Here is a 25,027-nt window from a genome sequence, read left to right as displayed (position 1 = left end):
CAGTGTCTGGAGGAAGACTGGGGAGAAGGAAATGCCAAAATGCCAGAAGTCCAGTGTCAAGTACCCACAGTCAGTGATGGTCTGGGGTGCCGTGTCAGCTGCTGGTGTTGGTCCACTGTGTTTTATCAAGGGCAGGGTCAATGCAGCTAGCTATCAGGAGATTTTGGAGCACTTCATGCTTCCATCTGCTGAAAAGCTTTATGGAGATGAAGATTTCATTTTTCAGCACGACCTGGCACCTGCTCACAGTGCCAAAACCACTGGTAAATGGTTTACTGACCATGGTATCACTGTGCTCAATTGGCCTGCCAACTCTCCTGACCTGAACCACATAGAGAATCTGTGGGATATTGTGAAGAGAACATTGAGAGACTCAAGACCCAACACTCTGGATGAGCTAAAGGCCGCTATCGAAGCATCCTGGGCCTCCATAAGACCTCAGCAGTGCCACAGGCTGATTGCCTCCATGCCACGCCGCATTGAAGCAGTCATTTCTGCAAAAGGATTCCCGACCAAGTATTGAGTGCATAACTGTACATGATTATTTGAAGGTTGACGTTTTTTGTATTAAAAACACTTTTCTTTTATTGGTTGGATGAAATATGCTAATTTTGTGAGATAGGAATTTTGGGTTTTCATGAGCTGTATGCCAAAATCATCCGTATTAAGACAATAAAAGACCTGAAATATTTCAGTTAGTGTGCAATGAATCTAAAATATATGAATGTTAAATTTTCATCATGACATTATGGAAAATAATGAACTTTATCACAATATGCTAATATTTTGAGAAGGACCTGTACATACAGGGGTTGGACAATGAAACTGAAACACCTGTCATTTTAGCGTGGGAGGTTTCATGGCTAAATTGGACCAGCCGGGTAGCCAGTCTTCAATGATTGCACATTGCACCAGAAGAGCAGAGTGTGAAGGTTCAATTAGAAGGGTAAGAGCACAGTTTTGCTCAAAATATTGAAATGCACACAACATTATGGGTGACATACCAGAGTTCAAAAGAGGACAAATTATTGGTGCACGTCTTGCTGGCGCATCTGTGACCAAGTCGGCAAGTCTTTGTGATGTATCAACAGACACGGTATCCAGGGTAATGTCAGCATACCATCAAGAAGGACGAACCACATCCAACAGGATTAACTGTGGACGCAAGAGGAAGCTGTCTGAAAGGGATGTTCGGGTGCTAACCCGGATTGTATCCAAAAATCATAAAACCACGGCTGCCCAAATCACGGCAGAATTAAATGTGCACCTCAACTCTCCTGTTTCCACCAAAACTGTCCGTTGGGAGCTCCACAGGGTCAATATAAACGGCCGGACTGCTATAGCCAAACCTTTGGTCACTCATTCCAATGCCAAACGTCGGTTTCAATAGTGCAAGGAATGCAAATCTTGGGCTGCGGATAATGTGAAACATGTATGTATTGTTCTCTGATGAGTCCACCCCCAGAGCATGATGCTGCCACCACCATGTTTCACTGTTGGGATAGTATTGTGCAGGTGATGAGCAGTACCTGGTTTTCTCCACACATGCCGCTTAGAATTAACGCCAAAAAGTTCAATCTTCGTCTCATCAGACCAGAATCTCATAGTCTGGGAGTCTTTCATGTGTTTTTTGGCAAACTCTATGCGGGTTTCATATGTCTTGCACTGAGGAGAGGCTTCCGTCAGGCCACTCTGCCAAAAAGCCCCGACTGGCTGCAGTGATAGATAACTTTGTGGAACTTTCTCCCATCTCCCTACTCATCTCTGGAGCTCAGCCACAGTGATCTTTGGGGTCTTCTTTACCTATCTCACCAAGGCTCTTCTCCCACGATTCCTCAGTTTGGCTGGATGGCCAGGTCTAGGAAGAGTTATGATCGTCCCAAACTTCTTCCATTTAAGGATTATGGAGGCCACTGTGCTCTTAGGAACTTTGAGTGCTGCAGAAATTCTTTTGTAACCTTGGCCAGATCTGTGCCTTGCCACAATTCTGTCTCTGAGCTCCTTGGCCAGTTCCTTCAACCTCATGATTCTCATTTGCTCTGACATGCACTGTGAGCTGTGAGGTCTTATATAGACGTGGTGTGCGTATAGGTGTGTGCCTCATACTCGTCGTTTTCGCTTTATCCGGGACTGGGTCGCGGCGGCAGCAGACTTAGCAGAGATACCCAGAGGTCCCTCTCCCCAGACACCTCCTCCAGCTCCTCCGGGGGGAGCCCAAGGCGTTCCCAAGCCAGCCGAGAGACATAGTCCCTCCAGCGTGTCCTGGGCCGTCCCCTGGGCCTCCTCCCGGTGGGACGTGCCTGGAACACCTCCCGAGGAAGGCGTACAGGAGGCATCCGGTATAGATGCCCGAGCCACCTCAACTGGCTCCTCTCGATGTGGAGGAGCAGCAGCTCTACTCCGAGCCCCTCCCGGAGGGCCGAGCTCCTCACCCTATCTCTAAGGGAGTGCCCGGCCACCCTACGGAGGAAGCTCATTTCAGCCGCTTGTATCCGGGATCTTGTTCTTTCGGTCATGACCCGAAGTTCATGGCCATAGGTGAGGGTAGGAACGTAGACCGACCGGTAAATTGAGAGCTTCGCTTTTTGGCTCAGCTCTCTCTTCACCACAACGGACCGGCACAGAGCCATTACTGTGGCAGCCGCACCGATCCGTCTGTCGATCTCCCGCTCCATTCTTCCCTCACTCGTGAACAAGAACCCGAGATATTTAAACTCCTCCAATTGAGGCAGGAACTCCCCTCCAACCTGAAGAGGACAAGCCACCCTTTTCTGGTCGAGAACCATGGCCTCGGACTTGGAGGAGCTGATTTTCATCCCTGCCGCTTCACACTCGGTGTGCTTCACACTCGGCTGCAAACCACCACAGTATTGGCTAGAGGTGGCCAGCAGGACCACGTAATCTGCAAAAAGAAGAGACAAAATCCTCTGGTCCCCAAACCAGACCCCCTCCGGCCCTTGGCTGCACCTAGAAATCCTGTCCATAAAAGTTATAAACAGGACCGGTGACAAAGGGCAGCCCTGCCGGAGTCCAACATGCACTGGGAACAGGTCCGATTTAGTGCAGGCAATGCGAACCAAACTCCTGCTCCGCTTGTACAGAGATCGGATGGCCACTAGTAAAGGGCCCCCGATTCCATACTCCAGGAGCACCCCCAACAGGGCATCACGAGGGACACAGTCAAATGCTTTCTCCAGGTCCACAAAACACATGTGAACCGGTTGGGCAAACTGCCATGAAACCTTGAGTACCCTGTAGAGGGTATAGAGCTGGTCCAGTGTTCCACGGCCGGGACGAAAACCACACTGCTCCTCCTGAAGCCGGGGTTCGACTATCGGCCGGACTCTCCTCTCCAATACCCTGGCGTAGGCCTTACCAGGGAAGCTGAGGAGTGTGATTCCCCTGTAGTTGGAACACACCATCCGGTCACCCTTCTTATGTAGGGGGACCACCACCCCAGTCTGCCAATCCAGAGGCACTGTCCCCGTCCGCCACGCAATGTTGAAGAGGCGTGTCAACCATGACAGGCCCACAACATCCATAGACTTGAGGTACTCAGGGCAGATCTCATCCAACACCGAAGCCCTGCCACCGTGGAGCTTTTTAACCACCTTGGTGACTTCAGCCTGGGTGATGAAAGAGTCCAACCCCGAGTCCCCAGCCTCTGTGTCCACCAGGGAATGCGTGATGGAAGGATTGAGGAGATCCTCGAAGTACTCCTTCCACCGCCCGATAATGTCCTCAGTCGAGGTCAGCAGCTCCCCACCCCCACTGTAAACAGTGTAGGCAAAGCACTGCTTCCCCCTCCTGAGGCGCCGGACGGTTTGCCAGAATCGCTTCGGGGCCAACCGGTAGTCATTCTCCATGGCCTCACCGAACTCCTCCCAGGTCCGAGTTTTTGCCTCTGTCACCGCCCAGGCCGCGGCACGCTTGGCCCCACGGTACCCGTCAGCCGCCTCAGAAGTCCCACAAGCCAACCACAGCCGATAGGACTCCTTCTTCAGCTTGACAGCGTCCCTTACTGCCGGTGTCCACCACCGTGTTCGGGGATTTCCGCCGCGACAGGCGCCGCCTACCTTACGGCCGCAGCTATGGGTGGCAGCATCGACAATAAATGCGGAGAACATGGTCCACTCGGACTCTATGTCTCCAACATCCCTCGGAATCTGGTCAAAGCTCTCCCGGAGGTGAGAGTTGAATACATCCCTGGCCAAGGGGTCCACCAGACGTTCCCAGCAGACCCTCACTATGCGCTTGGGCCTGCCAAGTCTGTCCGGCTTTCTCCTCCCCCAGCGGCTCCAACTCACCACCAAGTGGTGATCAGTGGACAGCTCAACCCCTCTCTTCACCCGAGTGTCCAAAACATGCGGCCGAAGGTCTGATGATACGACAACAAAGTCAATCATTGACCTCCTGCCTAGGGTGTCCTGGTGCCAAGTGCACTGATGGACAACCTTATGTTTGAACATGGTGTTCATTATGGACAATCCGTGACTAGCACAGAAGTCCAATAACAAAACACCACTTGGATTCAGATCGGGGAGGCCATTCCTCCCGATCACGCCTCTCCAGGTGTCACTGTCGTTTCCCACGTGGGTGTTGAAGTCCCCCAGCAGAATAATGGAGTCCCCAGGAGGGGCACTATCCAGCAACCCCGACAGGAACGCCAAGAAGGCCGGGTACTCCGCACTACCACTCGGCCCATAGGCTGAAGTGATAGTCAGAGACCTCTCCCCAACCCGAAGGCGCAGGGATGTGACACTCTCATCTACTGGGGTAATTCCGAACACTAGATGGCTGAGCTGGGGGGACAAGCAAACCCACCCCAGCCCGCCGCCTCTCCCCATGGGCCACTCCAGAGTAGAAGAGAGTCCAGCCCCTCTCGAGGAGATGGGTTCCAAAGCCCACACTGTGCGTGGAGGCGAGCCCGACTATTTCTAGTCGATATCTCTTGACCTCCCGCACAAGCTCATGCTCCTTCCCCCCCAGCGAGGTGACATTCCATGTCCCTAGAGCCAGCCTAAGCATCCAGGGATCGGGCCGCCGAGGTCTCCACCTTCGTCCGCCGCCCAATCCTCTTTGCACCGGTCCCTCAAGGTTCCCCTGCAGGTGGTGGGCCCACTGTGGGATGGTCTCGCGTCTCTCGTTCGGGCTTGGACCAGCCGGGTCCCGCGAGGAGCAACCCAGTCACCAGGCGCTCTCCGTCGAGTCCAGACCCCAGGTCTGGCTCCAGGGTGGTACCCCGGCTCCACCGTACCGGGCGACGTCACGTGCCTCGATTTCGTAGACGTTGTGAGGGGTTCTTGAACCGCTAGGTGTGTGCCTTTCCAAATCAAGTCAAATCAGTGTAATTAAACCAGCCACTTTTTTAGGTACACCTTGCTAGTACCCGGTTAGACCCCCTTTTGCCTTCAGAACTGCCTTAATCCTTCTCGGGAATTAATTTCAACAAGGTACTGGAAACATTCCTCAGTGTTGTGATTGAGGAGAGTTTGTTAGTTTGTTCGTTCTTCCTCATGATATCCACACACACACACACACACACACACATATATATATATATATATATATATGTGTGTGTGTGTGTTCTTGTACTTGTTGCTGAGTGAGAACCATTTTTTGTATTTTTATCACAAAGTGAGGACATTTACCTGGTCCTCACTTTTTCAAATTCCGCTCTTGGGACAGGGGTTAGGTTTAGGACTAGGGTATGAATTGAGTTATTGTTAGGGTTAGGGTGAGTTATTAACGGTTAGGGTGAGTTTAGTGTGAGGGTCAGGGTTAGGCACTAAAAATCAAGGAAAATGAATGGAAGTCAATGGAAGTAACCGAAAAGCCCTCATAAAGATAGTAAAACACAGATGTGTGTGTGTGTGTGTGTGTGTGTCATGGTATGGCCCCCACAGAGCCCTGATCTCAACATCATCGAGTGTGTCTAGGATTACATGAAGGGACAGAAGGATGTGAGAAAGCCTACATCCACAGAAGATCTGTGGTTAGTTCTCCAAGATGTTTGGAACAACCTTCCAGCAATGTTCCTTCAAAAACTGTGTGCAAGTGTACCTAAAAGAATTGATACTGTTTTGAAGGCAAGGGGTGGTCACACCAAACATTGATTTGATTTAGATTTGTCTTTTGTTCATTGAGTGCATTTTGTTGATTGATGAAAATAAATGATTAACACTTCCATTTTTGAAAGCGTTTTTTGTTTATAGCATTTTTTCACACCTGCCTAAAACCTGACCGATCGATCGACCGATACAGGTTTTTAAGGCTGATAGCAGTTATTTTACAGCTGATTTTTATGGGCCGATTCGTGAGGCCGATATTCCTTTGTCTACCTCCATTTACATGATAGAAATGACACAATGATAACAAATGTTAACACAAGCCTCAATTAAAATAAAACGAAACATTTATTAACAAAACAAAACATATTTACAATATATAACAAACATTGTAGAACATTTAAATATTTAACGATAAAAACAATCTTAAAACGTAATTTTGTGCCCTTTTTTTTTTTTTTTTTACTGTGTCCTGTCCGGCAGAGTATCGCTCAGAATTGTTGTCTGAGTGCCAAGAAATTGCCCAACAGATTTACTTTCACAAGCAGAGCATCACAGCTAATGCTTTAAAGCTCTGCTTGATATTTATAAAAGAAACTTTATTATAAACTTCTTTGGGAATATTTCCATTGTTACGGACACGGAGACTGAAATAAAAAGGAAAACAGAAGCTCAGAAAAGAGAGAGCTGGGGGAAAAGGGAGAAAAGGAGGAAAGAGTGGAGGAGAGAAAGAAGGATGAAGAGAATACAAGATTACACGCTGCTTGCTTATACACCTGCAGTTGTTTTTTTTTTTAACAAAATAGTACACGGTAATTCTGAATGTAAAATGTACTTAGTGAGAGGTGCAGCCCAATATAGAACATCTGTGTATCTGTCAACACCTGAAGATTAACACCTGTGAGTATGGGTGTATACAAGGTTTCTCCACAAAAATATGCAATAGCGAGTGTGAGGACCCACAGGCCTGCCACATGGTCCCTGGACGGACACCGAGGAGATCCGAGCCACAGACATCTAAAGGCCCCCCAAAGCACAGGAACCCCAGGAGAACCACCGCCAGGACTACCGCAACCCCCCCCCCCTAGAGGAGAGCAGTGGAGAGTCCCAGGGGAACCACCCAGCAGCGACAGTGCAGAAGCCCCAGGGAGCCGCAGCGACGAGCCCACAGGCCCCGCCGGCAGCCGTCCACACCCGAGCAGATCCAGCCATGGACCCAGAGGCCCAAGACCCCGGGACACACCACCCCCCAAGCAGAGGCCCGACAGAGCCCAGGGGGCAGCCACCGGGAGTGAGCCAGCACACACCAAACCACCCGGCCCCGGACACCGAGAACCACAAGTACACCAGCGGGCAGAGACTCCAACGACCGGCAGGCGGTGTGGCGGGGAGGAAGCTGATCCAGGAGAGGGAGCAGTCCAAGACCCAACCTGTCGCAAAAAAAAAAAAAAGAAACAGGCACACAGTCACAATCACCCACTCCCACCCTCATGCATACACATAAAATCACTCGCACCATTACAGGACAAACTCATCCACCAAGAGGTCCCCGGCCAGCAGCAGGTACCCAGGGCCAGTGACCCCAACACGCCCCCTTCAGCAACAAAAAACACTACATCACTGCCACTGCAACGACCGTCCAGGGAGAAACACTATCCAGCTCAGCTCCACCATCGCCGCCCAGCCGATTCAAACGCCAGTGACCCCATGCCCTAGAAGTGGACACAACCCCTCCACCCAACAGGCCGCAGCCCCTCCATGCCACCCCCCAGCCCACTGCCACAATCCCCCCTTGGACAAGACAGCCAGCAGAGCAGCACATCTCCAAGCCCGCCCAAACCCCCCAGACAGCACCAGCAGCCCCAGCCCACCAGTCCACGAGAGGGATACATGCACCGGCTGGGGACCTGGGCCATGCAGGCCAACCGCTCCAGGCCAAGCACAACCCGCCAGCCGCCCCGGTGCAGTCACAAGACATGCTTCGCCGCCCCACCCACCCATCGGTCAACCTCTAATTGGGTGGGGGGTGGGTGGACAGTTTAAGTGTTGCTGTTGATTCACACACACTAATGGGCGTGGGCTCCCAGCCTCTGCTGAGAGAGAAGGCCAAGGCTTAGCCCTACACAGTCAAAGTGACAGATACTGTAAAAATAAGTGACATATACTGTAAAAATTAACACACTCCTACAGTTTTAGGTCACATTACAGCAAAAGCAGTATTCATACTGATCCTAAATACCTAAGGAGCTCAAACCAGCCATGGAAAAACAGAATTTATGAGTCAGGCTTTCAATCTAAGTGTACCAGGTGCTGTTTAAAATCAGAGCCATTGTCATATACTTGTCAGATAATGAATATCTAAGCTCTTCCAAGTGGGTCTGCAACAGAGCTCCACTGTTTTAGTGATTAGCACTTTCAAAACAAAAGCTAAAATTTGCTATAGTTACTGTAAATTTATAGCTGATAAAATAGTACACTGGGAATTCAGCACAGGGAGCAGGTTCTATATTATTAATGGAACTTAACCAGTACCTAAAGGAAAACCATGCTGGTATTTCAAAATAAAACCTAGACATACTCTACACCCAGGACAAGTCGGGACATACAGTCCAAGTGGACCCTGCTTGCTTGAGCCACCACCTTAACGTGGTGGAGGGGTTTAAGTGCTCGAATGATCCTAGAGGCTATGTTGTCTGGGGCTTAAATGCCCCTGGTCAGGTCTCCCATTGCAAACAGGCTCTGAGTGACAGGCCAGACAAAGAGCAGTTCAAGACACCATCATGAAGACCACACAATTGAGGGACATGACGTCACCCGGTACGGCAGAGTCGGGGTCCCACCTTGGAGCCAGGCCTCATCGAAGAGCACCTGGTGGCCGAGCTGCCCCTCGCGGGACCTGGCCGGGCCAAGTCCCAACACGAGACGCAAGGCCATCCCCCATGGGCCCACCACCTGCAGGGGGAACCATGAGGGACCAGTGCAAAGCATCCGGATCTACGGATGCTTAGGTGGGCTCTAGGGATGTGGAAGGTCACCTCAATGGGGGGGAAGGAGCCTGAGCTTGTGCGGGAGGTCGAGAGATATTGACTAGAAATAGTCGGGCTCACCTCCACTCACAGCGTAGGCTTGGGAACCAATCTCTTCAAGAGAGGCTTGACTCTCGTAATCTGGAGTGGCCCGCATGGAAAGGTGGCGAGCTGGGGTGGGTTTGCTTGTTGCCCCCCAAAGCAGAACCAAGACCAACCACAACTAAGTCCACTGCCACTTATACACAGGCGACAATAATAGGGGCCTTTGGGAAAACAACGAAGTACAAAAGGGACAGTGTCCATTGGAAAACCTGCACGGATGCAGTGACAAAATACTTGGCAAAGGAAATGGTCTCTTTCAATACAGTGGAAAAAAGTCCTTTAAGGACATGGTAAAGGTCCTAGATGCCCAGTATGAGCTACCTGGAAGGAAACATTTCTCACAAACAGCCGTCCCACATTTATATATTAAAGTTAGAGATGAGGTTCAAGTACTGCTGTCAGAGGTCAACAGTTATTCTTTAACAACTGACATGTCAGTTATTAAACAACGGAAATGTGCTGCCAGGCGTTTTCCCTTGATGTCACAAGTGGCCAGAAAGTACCTGTGCGCCTGTGCCACTAGCTCACCATTGGAACGGGTTTTCAGCAACACGGAAAAAGTTGTAAGTCCCCAGCGTTCCTTGTTAAATCCAGAAAAAGTTAACATGCTGGTTTTTCTGGCTAAAAATCTTGAGTAAATCACTTGCCACCCAGCTCACATTGACACTGTGTGTGTGTTATTTGTTTCTTTTACTTTTTCCATTTTTTTATATGTTGCTCTTTTTGTTATTTAAAGTTGCTGAGGCTGTGATTTAATTTAATTGATTTGTGTGCGCATTCTGTGCAAAAACTGTTTTGGATGGTCAGGTTAATAAAATTTTTTTGACTGTTATATTTGCATTTTTAAGCTGATTCTAATAAAAGTTGTCAGTGTTCTGCACATTATGTTGTTTCATTATTATTGTTTGGTATTTAGTTTCTGAACGGTGTAGGCACAAGACAACAGTTTGGTGACGCTGTCTGAGCCTTAAGTCATAATTTTTAATTAGTCACGGTAATACCGTTTACCGAGGTAAAATGTGAAGACGGTATGAAGGTATCAGAATTTGGATACCGCCCAACCCTAATAGCCGCTGCTTCTCCATATCGAGAAGAGCCAGTTGAGGTGGCACACGCATCTATACCGGATGCCTCCTGGACACCTTCCTCTGGAGGTGTTCTAGGCACGTCCCCCTGGGAGGAGACCCAGGGGACGGCCCGCGACACGCTGGCCTGGGAACACCTTGGGCTCCCACGGAGGAGCTGGACAATGTGTCTGGGGAGAGGGACGTCTGGGTGTCTCTAATGAGTCTGCTGCCCCCACGACCCGGTTCCGGATGAAGCGGAAGACGACGGGTACAAGTACATACTCTACAAAATAAAAGCCTCGATTTTCACACAACAGATCATTGCAGCTCTGGGCTTACCACTATTGTTGGAACTCACCCACTGTTGGAAATGGGACTACATTGGCCATTTACAATAAGCCTTCTTGAAACTTTCAAAATAAAAAATTACATTTTCAATAATTACCTTGTCCATTTAAAGATGATCAAATAGTACACTGGGAATTTAGCATAGCAAGCATGTTCTATAAAACGGAAACTAACCTATACCTGAAAGAACAACTATGCAGGACTTTCAAAATAAGACAAAACATACGCTACAAAATAAAAGCCTTCATGGTTCACACAGCAGATAATTGCAGTATTGGACTGTCAAAAGCATCAGCGTTTTCACCTTTTCAATTACTGAATAACAGAAACAGAATTTTTCAAAAATAAAAGAATATATAAATAAATAACAGAATCATTTTTTATCTTAATGTTCATATAAATGAGGACTGAAGGATAAAAAGAGTAATCCAAACAGGTCCATCTACCCAGAGCTGACAAGTGGAGTTTAATTATTTTCTTCAACAAATGATCTAAGGGCAATTCATCATCGCTGGAGGTCTAGGCTTTGTTCTCACCTAACACTCATTTAAGTCCAACCAGAGAAGAGCAAAGGACATTACATACCTTGAAAACCTCAGAGAAGAAGCCTGAGCCAATCTTCTCACAGAAGAAGTCATCAATGCGGGCCAGGCTGGACACTGCACTCCTTAGGGCTCTGTATGAGGACGGCCGGATCCGGTTGGGAGCGTGGATGTTGTGAAGAAGTAGCTCTTCCAGACCTCCTGGACCATCCTCAGGGTTGCAGAGGCAGCATTCAGTGTGGTAGTCCATGGTGCTGGTGGACCCCCGCACTCCAGATGCTTTCCCACAATAGTTACACCCAAGCAGTCCTGAGGCACTTTGACATTGTGCCTCTCCCCATCATTGTATCAGAAGAATCAAGGTGAAGATTTTGAGGAGTATGGACGACTTTGACAGTTCCACAGTACCACTATATTATCCTTTTTACATGTTCCACTCTAACAAAGGATTCAGAAGACTCCAGTTCAATAATTAGAGAAAAATCTATGTTGTCTGATGTGAGGGACAAACTCCAATTCTCTGCAAAGGTTATCCATTCTCACAGCTCTCCAAATGTTCCATTCAACAAGTAACTCAAACTCTGCTTTGGTGTTAGGTATTCCTGCGCCCCCTGAATGCCTCACCATTGCTGTGAATGAAGAGGATCGCTTTTATCCAAAATCCCGCTGGTTTGGAGGACTTACTGACAAAAGGCCCCGGAATCCCAACACAATGCACCACCATCAGCGATCATAGTTTATGCCACTAAAGATGGAGAGCAGGAAACAGAACAAGCATGAATGTGAGCGGACAAATATCGACATTTTCCATTAACAGGTGCCATAAACCCCGTTTTAAAATGAGCCACACCGCCCTTCCTCTGCTTAAGACGAGGAAGCGCGGAACTCCATCTCAAAAGCAGATAAGCTGTACGACACCGACCTGCTGGACTCATCATCATCTGCGGGCCAGACAACATTGTATTGTTTTTCTTTTTACCACAACATGGGGGCGAACAGCCTTTATAACCCAGCTAAACAAACCTCACCATGCGGCGCTTTACCAATACATACCTTACTGACCAATGTAATCCTAGCTTCTGTTCAAACGGCAGCAGTCAACAATAAGAAGGTAACGACGGTCAAACTGGCCGCTCGGCGCTCTCCAAACGTCGGTCTGAGCAGGAAAATGTCCGCGGTTTCACTCGTAAGGTGAGTTTAAACCAGAGACATCTATCATTCGGTACCTCGGCGGCGTCAATCTGATAATCCTATCTGGGTTTGTTTCCCCGGCCGCTTCTTCGGGTGTCTACAATAATGACCCATTCTGGAGTCAAGTCTTGCACAGCGATGGGACTTCCCGTATCTCGTTTCAAAATAAACGTTTAAGCGTCAGATGAATTTTGTTTATTTCGAACATGTCAGAAAACATGTATGATAAACAGGAAATAATAAACTATAACCTGACATGAACGCTAATGTTAGCCTGATTAGACAACATAAAACCACGTCTGGAATAGGGTAGGAATACATTAATATCTTCTGAGTCTTAATCCGGTATTTTCCCCAGAATATAATGTATAAGCATTCTTGAGTTCTTAAAATATAAATGCATTTTTGTTTCATTCCACAATATGATACAGCCTCCAGATATGAATTCATGTATCTGCACATGAAAATGCACCACAATTTCACATATCCACCCATAATACACACACAAAAGATCAGCTTTTTTAACATACATACAGACCTACAAATTATTTTAATATCTGCTTTTTAATTCTTAATTTTTTATCTTCATTTTATTTCCTTTAGTCATTTTTAAATTCGATGATGTTTGCACATTCCTATATTTCCACACTGAAAGTCTTTAATTGATTTACCCCACAAATAGAAAAGGTCAAAGTCTTTAAAGGTGTTCCTGCAGTTACAGTTATACCTCACATAAATAAGTGGTATCTTACAAATCTGTCCAAAACAAAATTCGGATGTTTATCCAACAATGAACCATACAACCATAGCTTTAAGAGACTTTTTTTTAATAACGTAGACATTGCACTTCCTCTGTGTTTTCTGCTAATTTTAATATATTTACAGTTTACGCACATGCGCCCCAGACTGCTGAGCGGCTCTGATGGGAGCAGAGTCGAACTGTTGCAGGTGAACCAAGGTAAGCCTGGAACCGGAAGTGAGGCATTTATTAATTAAATAGTTAATAAATTAAAGAACCGTGAATTCGAAATAAAAAACGCAGCTTATAACAGAAGGCATCGAGGATTTATAAAGTCAATTTAGACTTTTTTTTAGGAATATTAAAGAAAGCAAAACTAATTGAGCAAATCCACCAGATCTCAATTCAGTTTCAGCTTATTTATATAGCGCCAATTCACAACACGTTCTCTCAAGGCACTTCACAAAAGTCAGGTACATACATTCCAATTAATCCATTGAACAGTGCAGTCAGATTCAGTTATTTTTTCAAATTGGATAAAATGTTTTTCTATCTAAGGAAACCCAGCAGATTGCATCGAGTCAGAGATTTGTAGCAGTCACTCCTCCTGGATGAGCATGTAGCGAAAGTGGACAGTCACTGGCGTTGACTTTGAAGCAATCCCTCATACTGAGCATGCATGCAGACAGTGGAGAGGAAAAACTCCCTTTTAATAGGAAGAAACCTCCAGCAGAACCAGGCTCAGTGTGAGCGGCCATCTGCCACGACCGACTGGGGGTTTGAGAGAACAGAGCAGAGACACAAAAAGAACACAGAAACACTGATCCAGGAGTACTTTTTATGGGAAGGAAAAGTAAATGTTAATGGATAGCTCCTTTAGGCGTTTCAACTAGAAAGAAAGAACAGATAAACTCTGAGCCAGTTTTCAAGGTTAGTGTCTCAAAGAAAGCACATTGAGTTAGTCACAGTAGAAGCTCAGTCATTAGCTAAGTCTAGAAGAGAGAAAGGGTTAAACACTAAAAGACAGGCCCATGTGGATCATCGGTAGACGGTGAGCCTTAAGTTGTTGCCAGCAGAAGCTTGGAGGATGCCCCCCTCCAGAAAGGTGTCACAGGTAGACACAGTCAGGCCAGGTGTAGCTTCTAGGAAGAGAAAAGAGAGAACATAAAGTTAAAAGCTGAAATAACAGCAAATAATGCAAAATTGGAGAGTAGTGTGAGAATGTAGCGAAGATAGTGAAAGTGGTCATTATGTCCTCCAGCAGTCTAAGCCTATAGCAGCATAACTACAGAGATAGCTCAGGATAACCTAAACCACTCTAACTATAAGCTTTATCAAAAAGGAAAGTTTTATGCCTAGCCTTAAAAGTAGACAGGGTGTCTGCTTCACAGACTAAAACTCGGAGCTGGTTCCACAGGAGAGGAGCCTGATAACTAAAGGATCTGCCTCCCATTCTACTTCTAGAGATTCTAGGAACCACCAGTAAACCTGCAGTCTGAGAATGAAGTGCTCTGTTAGGAATATATGGAGCAATCAGATCTCTGATGTATGATGCAGCTAGTACAATTTACATATAATAATTAAGAAAAACCAGTCTAGTATTTTATGTAAACATTTAAACTATCTATATCCCAGTTGTATTGTTGATGTGTATTGTTCTCCTTTCTTATTATTATACTCAATTATTATGCATTTATAAAAACCAGGAGGTTATTCTATTTGAGCACTTATTTATATCCCCCAGAGATACCAACACATCACCCAAGACCAGGAGAAAAATTACAATGAGCTCCCAATTGAATCCAATTGTACAATTCTTATCCATCACGCTTCAAAATATATTTATACATATTTACTGATTTAAATATTTGGTAATAAACCAATATAACAAAAATATAAAGTTCAACTACAAAGATAAACAATTCACATGTACAGATAGGAATGAAAGAGCGGGTCTAAAGTAACGAAGCAATGTTAATCAGTCCTTTTAGAATTACTTAAAAAACTGAAATGATACATTGTGAGATTTTACTGTTTTTGTTAACCTTGTATGAAAAGACCTCCACTTATCTGATTGCTACCTTATGTAAGAGAAAAAAAAGTGATGAAAGGCTCATGTCTCATCACCTCTGACTTTATGGATCTCAAGCTTTTAGCCAGCACACACAATAGCAGTCCAGCTCTGTGTCAAAGGAGTCTAGCCCTCATCTTCTCAGTGAACGGCTTGGGTCACTCTGAGGAATGAGAGAAGGCAACATACTCGGATGATTGGATGGAATGAGTCTTTTAGATTCAAGCTGGGACTCCATCTCAAGATAATAGGTGATAAATTACTTGCCTTAATGAGTCAAAGGAGGTTTGCCAGTTGATAAGTAAACATTGTTGCTTTAGAAGTCACACAGTCTCTCTTGAGAATGGTTGGTAGCAAAAACAGATCTTGGAGTGGTGCAGGGGGAAAAAAGTCTCAGGAGTACAGAATAGCAAACAAACAGGTAATGTTAGCCAAAGAATTTCAATAGCCATGTCAACAGTTGATCGGACTGAACAAAATGGTTAATCTTGTACAGTATCTTGACAGTAGAGCTTCAAACACTTATTTCAGCTATTATGCAGAATAGTTAAAGATTGTTTCGCGCTCAGACAGCCTCACCACTCACTAAAAACTGTCACCTTCTCTGCTGTATGACATTTACATTTCATAAAAGAGACATTTCAACAAAAGGAATTAGATACAGTTTCATGACTAAAACATGTAGAATACCCATTTCAGTGGAAAGGATAAGATACTCAGGTTGCTATATTTTACATGACTTTACATGACAGCATGCTATATTGAGAGACCAGTATTTTCTATTGAAATGACTGATGAGTGAACTTGTTGATTTGTCATGTTGTATCCAGTGTTTAGCATATTAATGCAAACAAAAATCTCAGAAATCTGCATATTAAATGCTACAAAGCTTTCTCTCAACAATGATACTATACACCTGACCAAACAATTATCATTAACAGAGTCATCTGCTTAAAGTCATGTTAAACTAGAAGAAAACACAGACATAAATAAATCTTCTTATTTTGACAAGTACAGGGCCATAAAGCAGAAAAAGAAACTAAACACTCGGGAAGGATGCTGTGTTTGGGTTTTCTTACTAACCAGCTGCTCAAAGGCCCATTTAAAGTATAATGAACATCAAATTTGCTGAGCTATCATGTAAAATGTAAAGTTCTGAATAATTACAGAGAAAATTAATTTTGCATATCTGAAAAATCAGGCTGACTATAGATAACAAGAGCCAAATTCCTGAAATAAGTAATCAGGTAATAATACAGATACACTGTATCACATGTAAACCACTCGATTGATTGATTGTTTGTTTGATGAATTGATTGATTGATTTGTTAACTGAGATATATGAAACAAGGTTATATTACTGTCCTCGGCTCTATAATACGAAATGAGGTGTTGAACACTAACTGGATGGTATGTACAAAATTACATCTGAATTTTGAAAAGGAAATCTCTTGACATTTTTCGTAGCTTTATGTCATGAATGTGATTTCTCAGAAGGGCCTTGTTTTGATCAGAGAGAACCAATGAACTGATGGGAAATGTGAGGCCTTCCTGCTTGTTGTGATTAGAGAATACAGCTAACTAAATCCCTGCCTCTCACCGTATGTGTCAAAAGATTATAAATGGAATTTAATGTAAAATGCATGGAAGAAACTATAAAATAATGTTTGATATTGTGTTGTTTTGCTCCAGTTCAGTGTGCACCAATTTGGAACTGCAGGGAGGCCTGGCTCACCCGAATCATTACAATAGTGTAAAGCAGCCCTTATTATTAGTTTGAAATGTCTCTGTTATCTGTGGCAAGGTTACAGTTAGGGTAATGCACAGTTAAGCTTTTAGTTAGCGTGCCCACATAATTGTACTTGTTCAGTGTGGGAGGAAAATCCCAAATTAAGAAATAATGTTTAGCAAAACCATTGTTATGGTAATTGGTACCATTGCTGTTAATATTTTGTGTGGCCTATTTTTGCCAGTAGAACATGACTTAGCCTTCAACTATAAAACTTAAGATTGAAACATAAGTCTGTCCGTGTTTCAGGCAATGCAAGTTTTCTATTGGTTATCATCAAATCCAGTTAATAGAGAGTTGGTGCCCCATTTCATTTTGGAGTGTGGACTGTGTTTGCTGAGCTCCAGTTCAAAATCTAAGAAACTGGACTGATCATATCTAAACTGGATTACTGGAATCTGAACAGAGATTTGTTTTTTAATAATTGAGATTTTTGAAACCTTTAACCCTTTCGGCTAAAAAAAAACACCATATTTTGCAGCTTTCATGAGAAGCGTAAAATAGACGGGTTTAAAATGATTATTTTACAAAAATTATAGATTGATTAAAACACAGTTTGGATATGTTATATATTATATATATGTTCTATATTTGAAAACTGAGATTCTACCTTTTTTTTAAAAAAAACAAAAAAGGTAAAAATCACTTTTTGCCTCATTTTTGTGAACCCTGTATTGTAAATTGAGCACAGGAGGGGCTCGCCCAGGGAGGTATTCATGCAAAAACTGAAATTGCATACAGAAAGAGCGATCTTTGACCATTTCTCTATAAACTGTACAGAGTCCTGGGTCCTCTGTTATGCTCTCTTGTTTTCACATAACCTCACAATTTTTCTTAAGTATTTAGGTGTGGGGGGTGAGATGTCCGTAGAAAAAGGTTTAGTTTGTGTGTGACCTAATGCTCTATTGACCTATGTTTTCTAATGATCAATACTGCTAAAAGACTCAGCAACAACCCAGTTTACTAATGGTGGCGAGCAAGGAGCATGGGGCTGCTTCTGCAGATATTATTTATTCGTTAACTATAAAATATCGATGCATTTAACATTTACTTACCATATTCTGATTGAGTCAAGATAAAATCCTCAAGGTCATCAGTGGTGGGTTCTAAGAGAAAGAAACAATATATATAAAAACAATATTAGAGAACATTCACATGCATTTAATGATTTCTTAAAGATGAATACTTACTTACTTACTTTTAAAGATGTCATTGTACTTCTGTGAATCATTAGAAGCAGATGGAGCAATTTCTTCGTTTTCTGAAATATGCACCGACATATTTTTCTTGTCAGTACTGGTATTTTCAATGTAACAAGTTTACACTACAGTTCTACTAGTATTTTTCAGTGTAACAAGTTTAAACCTTTTTTTAGCTGTAGCAGACCTGACGTTGATGAGGAAGTAGACAACTCTGAGGTCTCTGCTCTGGGACTACTGTGAAACTAAACCTGTTTTTATTGCCAGCACACTGAAATGCAAAAAAGAGGTCCAATTACCATATTGGCTATTCATTGCACTGTTTCTTGTGGACATAAGTCAGTGATGTCTGACATGGGGATGCAGTGTCTATAAACTTTACCAAAATCAAAAACAAGTATTTCCTTTTAGAAGCACGTATTAGCAATGAGAAACCGGCAAACTTTGATATACATCAGGCCCTGGGGGGGTCTCACCTGTTCATGAACCTATGTATGTCCTCTTTTTGGAGGGGGGACTGAGAGAGTTCTAATTACTTTATTGCCCTGTGTCACACACTTGGTCAGGAAACTGAATCAGAAGGCCGAGGGCTGATGTTGACTGGGACTTCAGTTAGAGAATAACTGTTTCAGTAAGTCTCTCAATAACATTTGCTCTAAGATGAAAATAAAATGTTTTAGAAAAGCTACAGGTAACTAAAATGATTATTTCTTTTCCTAAAATGGATTCTCTCATGATTCAAAACAAACACATCATGGCCAGAGTCAAATTATAACTTGGAAACAGTATACTGAGGGCTCGTAAAGTTTTTTTCTATTAATTTCATTTTTTGTCTTACCTCTTTCTCCTGCTTTCCAGTCTGTTGACGCAGAAGTGGAAGGTTTGCTCGTTCCATCGATGTAGGGAAGCACAATCTTTATTTACTATCAGGTCTTTTCTATTTTGAACTGATTTAGACTTGTTCATATATTCAGCAAATAGGTCCTGCTGTAAAGCAAAATGAACTTACAATTCTGTCAGGTTACACAGTTCATTTATTAGGATTTCACGTGACAGGTCAACATTAAGTTTATTATACCTTTAAAATATAAAAGGATCCATATCTTTTTTTTTAGATGTATTAACGCCTGGAAAACATACAGATTATTAATAACACCCTTAAACACACACCCTGTGTTTTAACTGGCTCATTGAAGCCCTTCCCCGTAACACCCTTAAACACACCCCCTGTGTTTTAATTGGCTCATTTAAGGTATCGCCCCTAATGACGACAACCAATCAGCATCCACGGTTACGCCCCTCGGCACACCCCCTGTTGACCCCATGACCTCCCCGCCCCCTTGGCGCCATGACCCCCCTTAAGGTCAAAGGTCACCTGTCAAAAAGTTTGATTGAAGGGTGTACTTTAGTCTCTCTCCTGTGATTGGTTTTAGTGTGGAAAAAGGGTTTGTGGAAAGTTAAGGAATGTGGTCTGGAGTGGATCACTCTCTGGACATGATAAGCTTATACCATATATGGAAATTACTACTTTTTATGTTGAAATCTCTGTAAGAATTGGCTGAACCAATTCCCGCTTTTTGCTTGTAGGAATGTGAGTTGTAAATAAAAGGATGGTGCAAGGATTTCTCCCTTTGTGAGAAGGAAGTCACTGTTCTGCAGAGGACTGTCTCTCCCTTGCAAGTCAAACTTACTTGGTCCACTTGTGTCTTATTTTACACTTGTCTGTATTTATCAGCTTTCGAACTCTAACATTTCTTTGGTCCTTTTTTTTTTATTATTTTATTTATTTATTTACTTCAGACAATGATTTCAGACAATGACAAACAACAGTAAATAAATAAATCAATTTCAGAAATGCTTATAACAAACAAACAAATATCCAAATACCATACAAAGAAGTGTTTGGTAAACATTAAATTAAATTAAATTTCCAGTTCCAAATAAATTTAATTAACTTAAACATAAATAGAAACTAGTAAAATAAACATTTTCCAATAAGTAAACTTGTCAGTATATTTAACCTGAGATCTGACATTGATTATTAATTAATATAAATTGTCTGAAAAGGGGTATGAAGAAGTAAAACTTATTTTCCTTCTCCCTCTAATTGCACTTAAATTAACTTTGAGTAACCTTCCTAATTAACATCTATGCTTTTGATCCAGAATTCACAAACCAAAAACTAATAAATAAATATATATACACAATTATTTTATATATATTTATATATATATATATATATATATATATATATATATATATATATATATATATAAATACATACATACATATACACATACACATACATACATAGATATACACATACATGCATATATATACATACATACATACACACACACACATATACATACATATACATATGTACACAAACAGAAACACACCACACATTAGGCCTAAATCCACATTCACATTCTTGTATATCGGCACTTAGAGACCCCCCCCCAAATCATCAGAGCCACAATCCAACACCACAGCTCCACCACCAGCTCCCCCCACCAATCCCAACCCCACACCCCACAGCGCAAAGAGGCGGACAAGATCCCCGGGACCCCCCTGAACTACCAAGCCATCCACAAGAGTCCCCTGAACCCCGACCTGCCCCCCACCACCACGAGGCACAGAGCGAGGAGCAGCGAGAGAAGCCAGGCTGCAACAACTGCAGCGTCAGGCTGCAGCCACAGAGGACCAGAAGCAGAGAAAAGGGCCCAGCACTCCCCATGCACTCCCTGCAGACACACAGCAGAAACACAGACACGCACACACATACATACAGTGCTCAGATGAGATACCATTCACCTCACCTCCTCATCCCAGTACATGTTGAAAAATATCAGTTTTAGTCTTTTTTTAAACAGAGTCATGCTTGGACATTGCTTCAGCTCTTTTTGAAGTTTATTCCAGACCTTCACACCACTGACTGAAATGCACATTCTCTTCATGGTGGTTCGAACCCTCAAAGTTCTGAAATTTAGATTTTCCCTATAGTCCTGATAGTCACTCTATCAGTGAACAGCTTTTGAATATTTTCTGGTAGTTGTTTATTTCTAGCTTTATACATCAGCTGAGCTGTTTGAAATTCTACCAGATCTGGGAGTTTGAGGAGGCAGGACTCTATAAATAGTATGTTAGTATGGTCGTGGAATCCTGCCTTATGAACCATTCTGATGGCCCTTTTTTGTAATGTGCATAACGGTCACAGTGAGGTTTTATAGGTGTTGCCCCATATTTCCACACAATAGCTCAAGTAAGGTAATATAAGTGAACAATACAGAATATGAAGAGCAGCATGATTTTGAAAATATTTAGCTTTGCTGAGAACAGCAATACTTCTGGATATTTTTGTTTGAATGTATTTTATATGAGGTCTCCAGCAAATCTTATTGTCTTTCATTACTCCCAAAAACTTAATTTCCTTAACTCTCTCTACTGTCATATTATCTATTAGGATCTGAACATTTGTACTTGTTCCGCAGTTTCCAAACAACATAAACTTGGTTTTATCCAAATTTAATGATAATTTGTTAATATCAAACCATATCTTAAGTTGACATAACTCTAAGTTGATTTCAGCCATAAGCTGATCCAAATTATCACCTGTACAAAAGATATTAGTATCATCTGCAAACAAAACAAATTTAAGTATTTTAGAAACTTTTTGGTCCTTCGAGCCGGAGTCGCTAGAAATCTGCCGCCCCGGGGCCCAGCGGTGCGTGTGGGGTTTCAGTCTGCGCAGCCTCCAGAACGTCTGGAGAACAAAAATCCCGCACAGTGAATTCTGTGTTGGTAGCCGCCGAATCGACCGAGGGGCACCGGGAGGTGGATCAACGCGTTCCGACAGACAGTTTGAACGAACACACAGGTAAGACAGAACCAACTAAGTATATAAAAAGAAATATGCAAGCCAGTAAGCTTGGTGTTTTGAAGAGGCCCGATAATAAACGGGGGTGTGTGTATGAATGCAGAATCACATGATTCACTCGGTGAGAAAACCTGAAACCTTGCTGGTGCTAACATAAAGTTCTTAACAGCTGAGATGTCTCATGGGGAATTCTGATTTGGATATTAGGTGCCATCAAATCTCAGTCTAAAACCCCTGCACTCTCCGAGAGTAGAACTCAAAGCGGGAAACCGGATCAAAACTAGGTGTTTGATCTAGAAGCCTGTTTTCCAGGAGATGTTGGGGGCCCATTTGAGGAATTCTGTTTTGATTTGATGGTACAAAAAATATATATATAAATACTATACCCCTGTTAGATAAAAAAAAAAAAAGAGCAGAGTCCGAATAATAATAAAATAGAGTAAATAGGATAAAAGTTTATATAATAAAGCACAGAGAATAAAATAAATACTCTTAATATAAATTAATAGAAGTAGAACTCAGTTCTTAACAATAGTTTTAATAGATATGAAAAATAAAAACTCTTAAAATTGGGAACTGCATCCCGAAGCAGCCCCCGTTAGAACGGGAGTTTAGACAGAGTGCTGATTATACCATCATTAACCAGACTAAACTGAAAATAGGGAAGCCAGTCATTGAGTATAGACTGAGAAAGGAAGAAGTGTTTAAAATGAATAGTGGACTGCAACATGATAATGCTGATGACAATCCTTTTCAACAGCAGTTCAAAAATGCCCTCCAGGCAAATTCTTTACCTGAGATTCGTATTTGGGTCACAAAGCATAATATTGATCTACCCACCTGCTCGGTTAGCAGTTTGCGGAACTGGGCAATGCATGCTGAAAAGGTGGTCAGTGGAAAGAAAAAACAACCCCCTACTGATACCTTCTACGCTGAAGATGACATATTTTATGCAGGACCAGTAAGTAGGGGGAGGGGTAGAATGAGAGGAATATTCAGAAGAAATGGAGGCCTTAGGGGGTGTGGACGGAGGCAAGTGAGAGGGACAGATGATGGAAGAGATTATGTTTGCTGGGCTTGTGGGGAGCATGGTCATTGGGCTAGACACTGTCCAACTGGACAACCCAGTCAACAATGACTGGACAAGGGAGAACAGAATGTTGTTAAAGAAGGAAAAGGGGAAGTTGATGAGAACAAGATGATAGACATTGCAGCAGCATACATGGATAAGCTGAGATCCTCTCCAAGTACAAAAGTATATATCAGTCTACATGAGATACTAATAACTTCACCCACTGGAATGTTTAATGATCTGATTGAATATGTGAAACAACTGACTAACATAATAATGAAGTTTTTCTTTTTTTTATTGATTTTCATAACTTTATATAAACATCAACAAATGTAAACAAAAACAACCCACCCCAAATCAACAAGGAGCACTACAGTGTCCACCTAAAAAAAATAAAATAAAATAAGACAAAACAGCCCACACTCACAAAATACAGATAGACATTCCCAGGCACGGTTCAAAGTAGTCAGATATTAATTAAAGTCTCTGTAAGAAAGATAGCAATGGGTCCCAGATCCTTCGGAATCTTTCAGACTTCTGGTGAAGATCATGAGTCAGTTCTTCGACTGGGACAACAGCAGAAATTTGTGATATCCACATATCAACTGTAGAGGCCTGTGGTGCTGACCATCTCAATAGTATACATTTCTTGGCCAGGAATAAGAGAATTACAAGCAAATGTTTAGTATCTGCATTAAGTAGAGTGTCCGAAGCATGATTAAAAAGACAGAAGGAGGGAGTTAGTGAGAACCGTTTACCAATGATCTCTTGTATCATCAGATGAACCGCTTTCCAGAAAATTTTAATACAATTGCAAGACCAAAACAAATGAATAAATGTGCCCCTATGTATTTTGCATTTATGACAAAGATCCGAAGCATCAGGAAACATCCTCCGAAGGCGAACAGGTGTATAATAAGTTCGGTAGAAAAATTTAAAGTTCTGCTCATGTATAGAGACCGAGGTGCAGTTGGGGAAGACCCCATTACAGATTTCCTCCCAATTTGCTAGATCAAACGTCATCCCTAGGTCATGCTCACACACCAGCTTCACAGCATCATAACCTGAGGAGTCAGAGCCAGATAATAAACTATATATCTTAGAGATAAGTCCTTTAGGAGATTTGGTCATGACAATTACATTCTCTAACTCTGACAATTTTGTGCGTAATTGTCCTGTCCTCCAGAGAGAGCTCACAAAATGATGGATCTGTAGGTATTTATAAAAATCTCTATTAGAAATATTGAAATTGGCTTTAATTTGTTCACAGGATTTAACAGTCAGAGTCCAGTATGTCCATAATATTTGACAGTCCCTTTGATGACCGCTCAGACAAACCAATGCTTCTAATCTCTGCCGGTAAATCTGGATTCAAAGTTAGCGATGACCAAGAAGAGAGGGTGGGGGAGATACTAAGATATTCCCTCACATCTCGCCAGGCCAGCAAAGTATTATAAACAATGAAGTTGTTTCTGAGATTGGCTATTTGATCTATGCCACTTATAAAGAAAAGAGAATTAAGTTTGCTGGGGAGACAAGATTGGGATTCCAGATCCAACCATACAGAGCTCTTTCCATTCATAAACCATTTTGAAATGATTTTAAGTTGTGGCGACCAATAATAAAGCTGCAGGGAAGGTAACGACAGACCTCCAAGATATTTTGGCTTAGTTAATATAGAAAACTTGACTCTTGGGTGTTTGTTGTTCCAGGCAAAGCGAGATAAATAAAAATTTAGTGATTTGAAGTGTGCAGAGGATAAATAGCAGGGAAGATTTTGATATAGGTAATTTAGTCGCGGGAGCATGTTCATTTTTATAGTATTGATTCTCCCTAAGAAAGAAGTTGGCAGGGGAGCCCATTTTATTAAATCATTTTTTATCTTCTGAATTAAAGGTGAGTAATTAGTTCCAAAAAGATTTTTCAGATC

General features: G+C 43.0%; 1 protein-coding gene across 2 annotated transcripts in view; it reads right to left on the bottom strand.

The window, feature by feature from the left end:
* LOC124868952 (dual specificity testis-specific protein kinase 2-like) overlaps positions 1 to 12,495 on the bottom strand; it is a 32,395-nt gene extending 19,900 nt beyond the window's left edge. The window contains exons 1-2 of one of the 2 annotated variants that reach the window (XM_047366616.1): positions 12,210 to 12,495; positions 11,200 to 11,901 (exon numbers count right to left, since the gene is read on the bottom strand). In XM_047366616.1, coding sequence (XP_047222572.1) covers positions 11,200 to 11,406 — 207 coding nt within the window. In that variant the 5' untranslated portion in view covers positions 11,407 to 11,901; positions 12,210 to 12,495. Of the gene's footprint in view, positions 1 to 11,199; positions 11,902 to 12,209 lie in introns of those variants that run through there. The other variant, XM_047366617.1, reaches the window with a different exon arrangement.
* Positions 12,496 to 25,027: the final 12,532 nt, after the last annotated feature.

This window comes from Girardinichthys multiradiatus, chromosome 5, assembly GCF_021462225.1.
Source record: "Girardinichthys multiradiatus isolate DD_20200921_A chromosome 5, DD_fGirMul_XY1, whole genome shotgun sequence".
NCBI classification, from domain to species: Eukaryota; Metazoa; Chordata; class Actinopteri; order Cyprinodontiformes; family Goodeidae; genus Girardinichthys; species Girardinichthys multiradiatus.
Note: the sequence above shows the minus strand (reverse complement) of the source record. Positions and strands in the feature narration are given on the sequence as shown.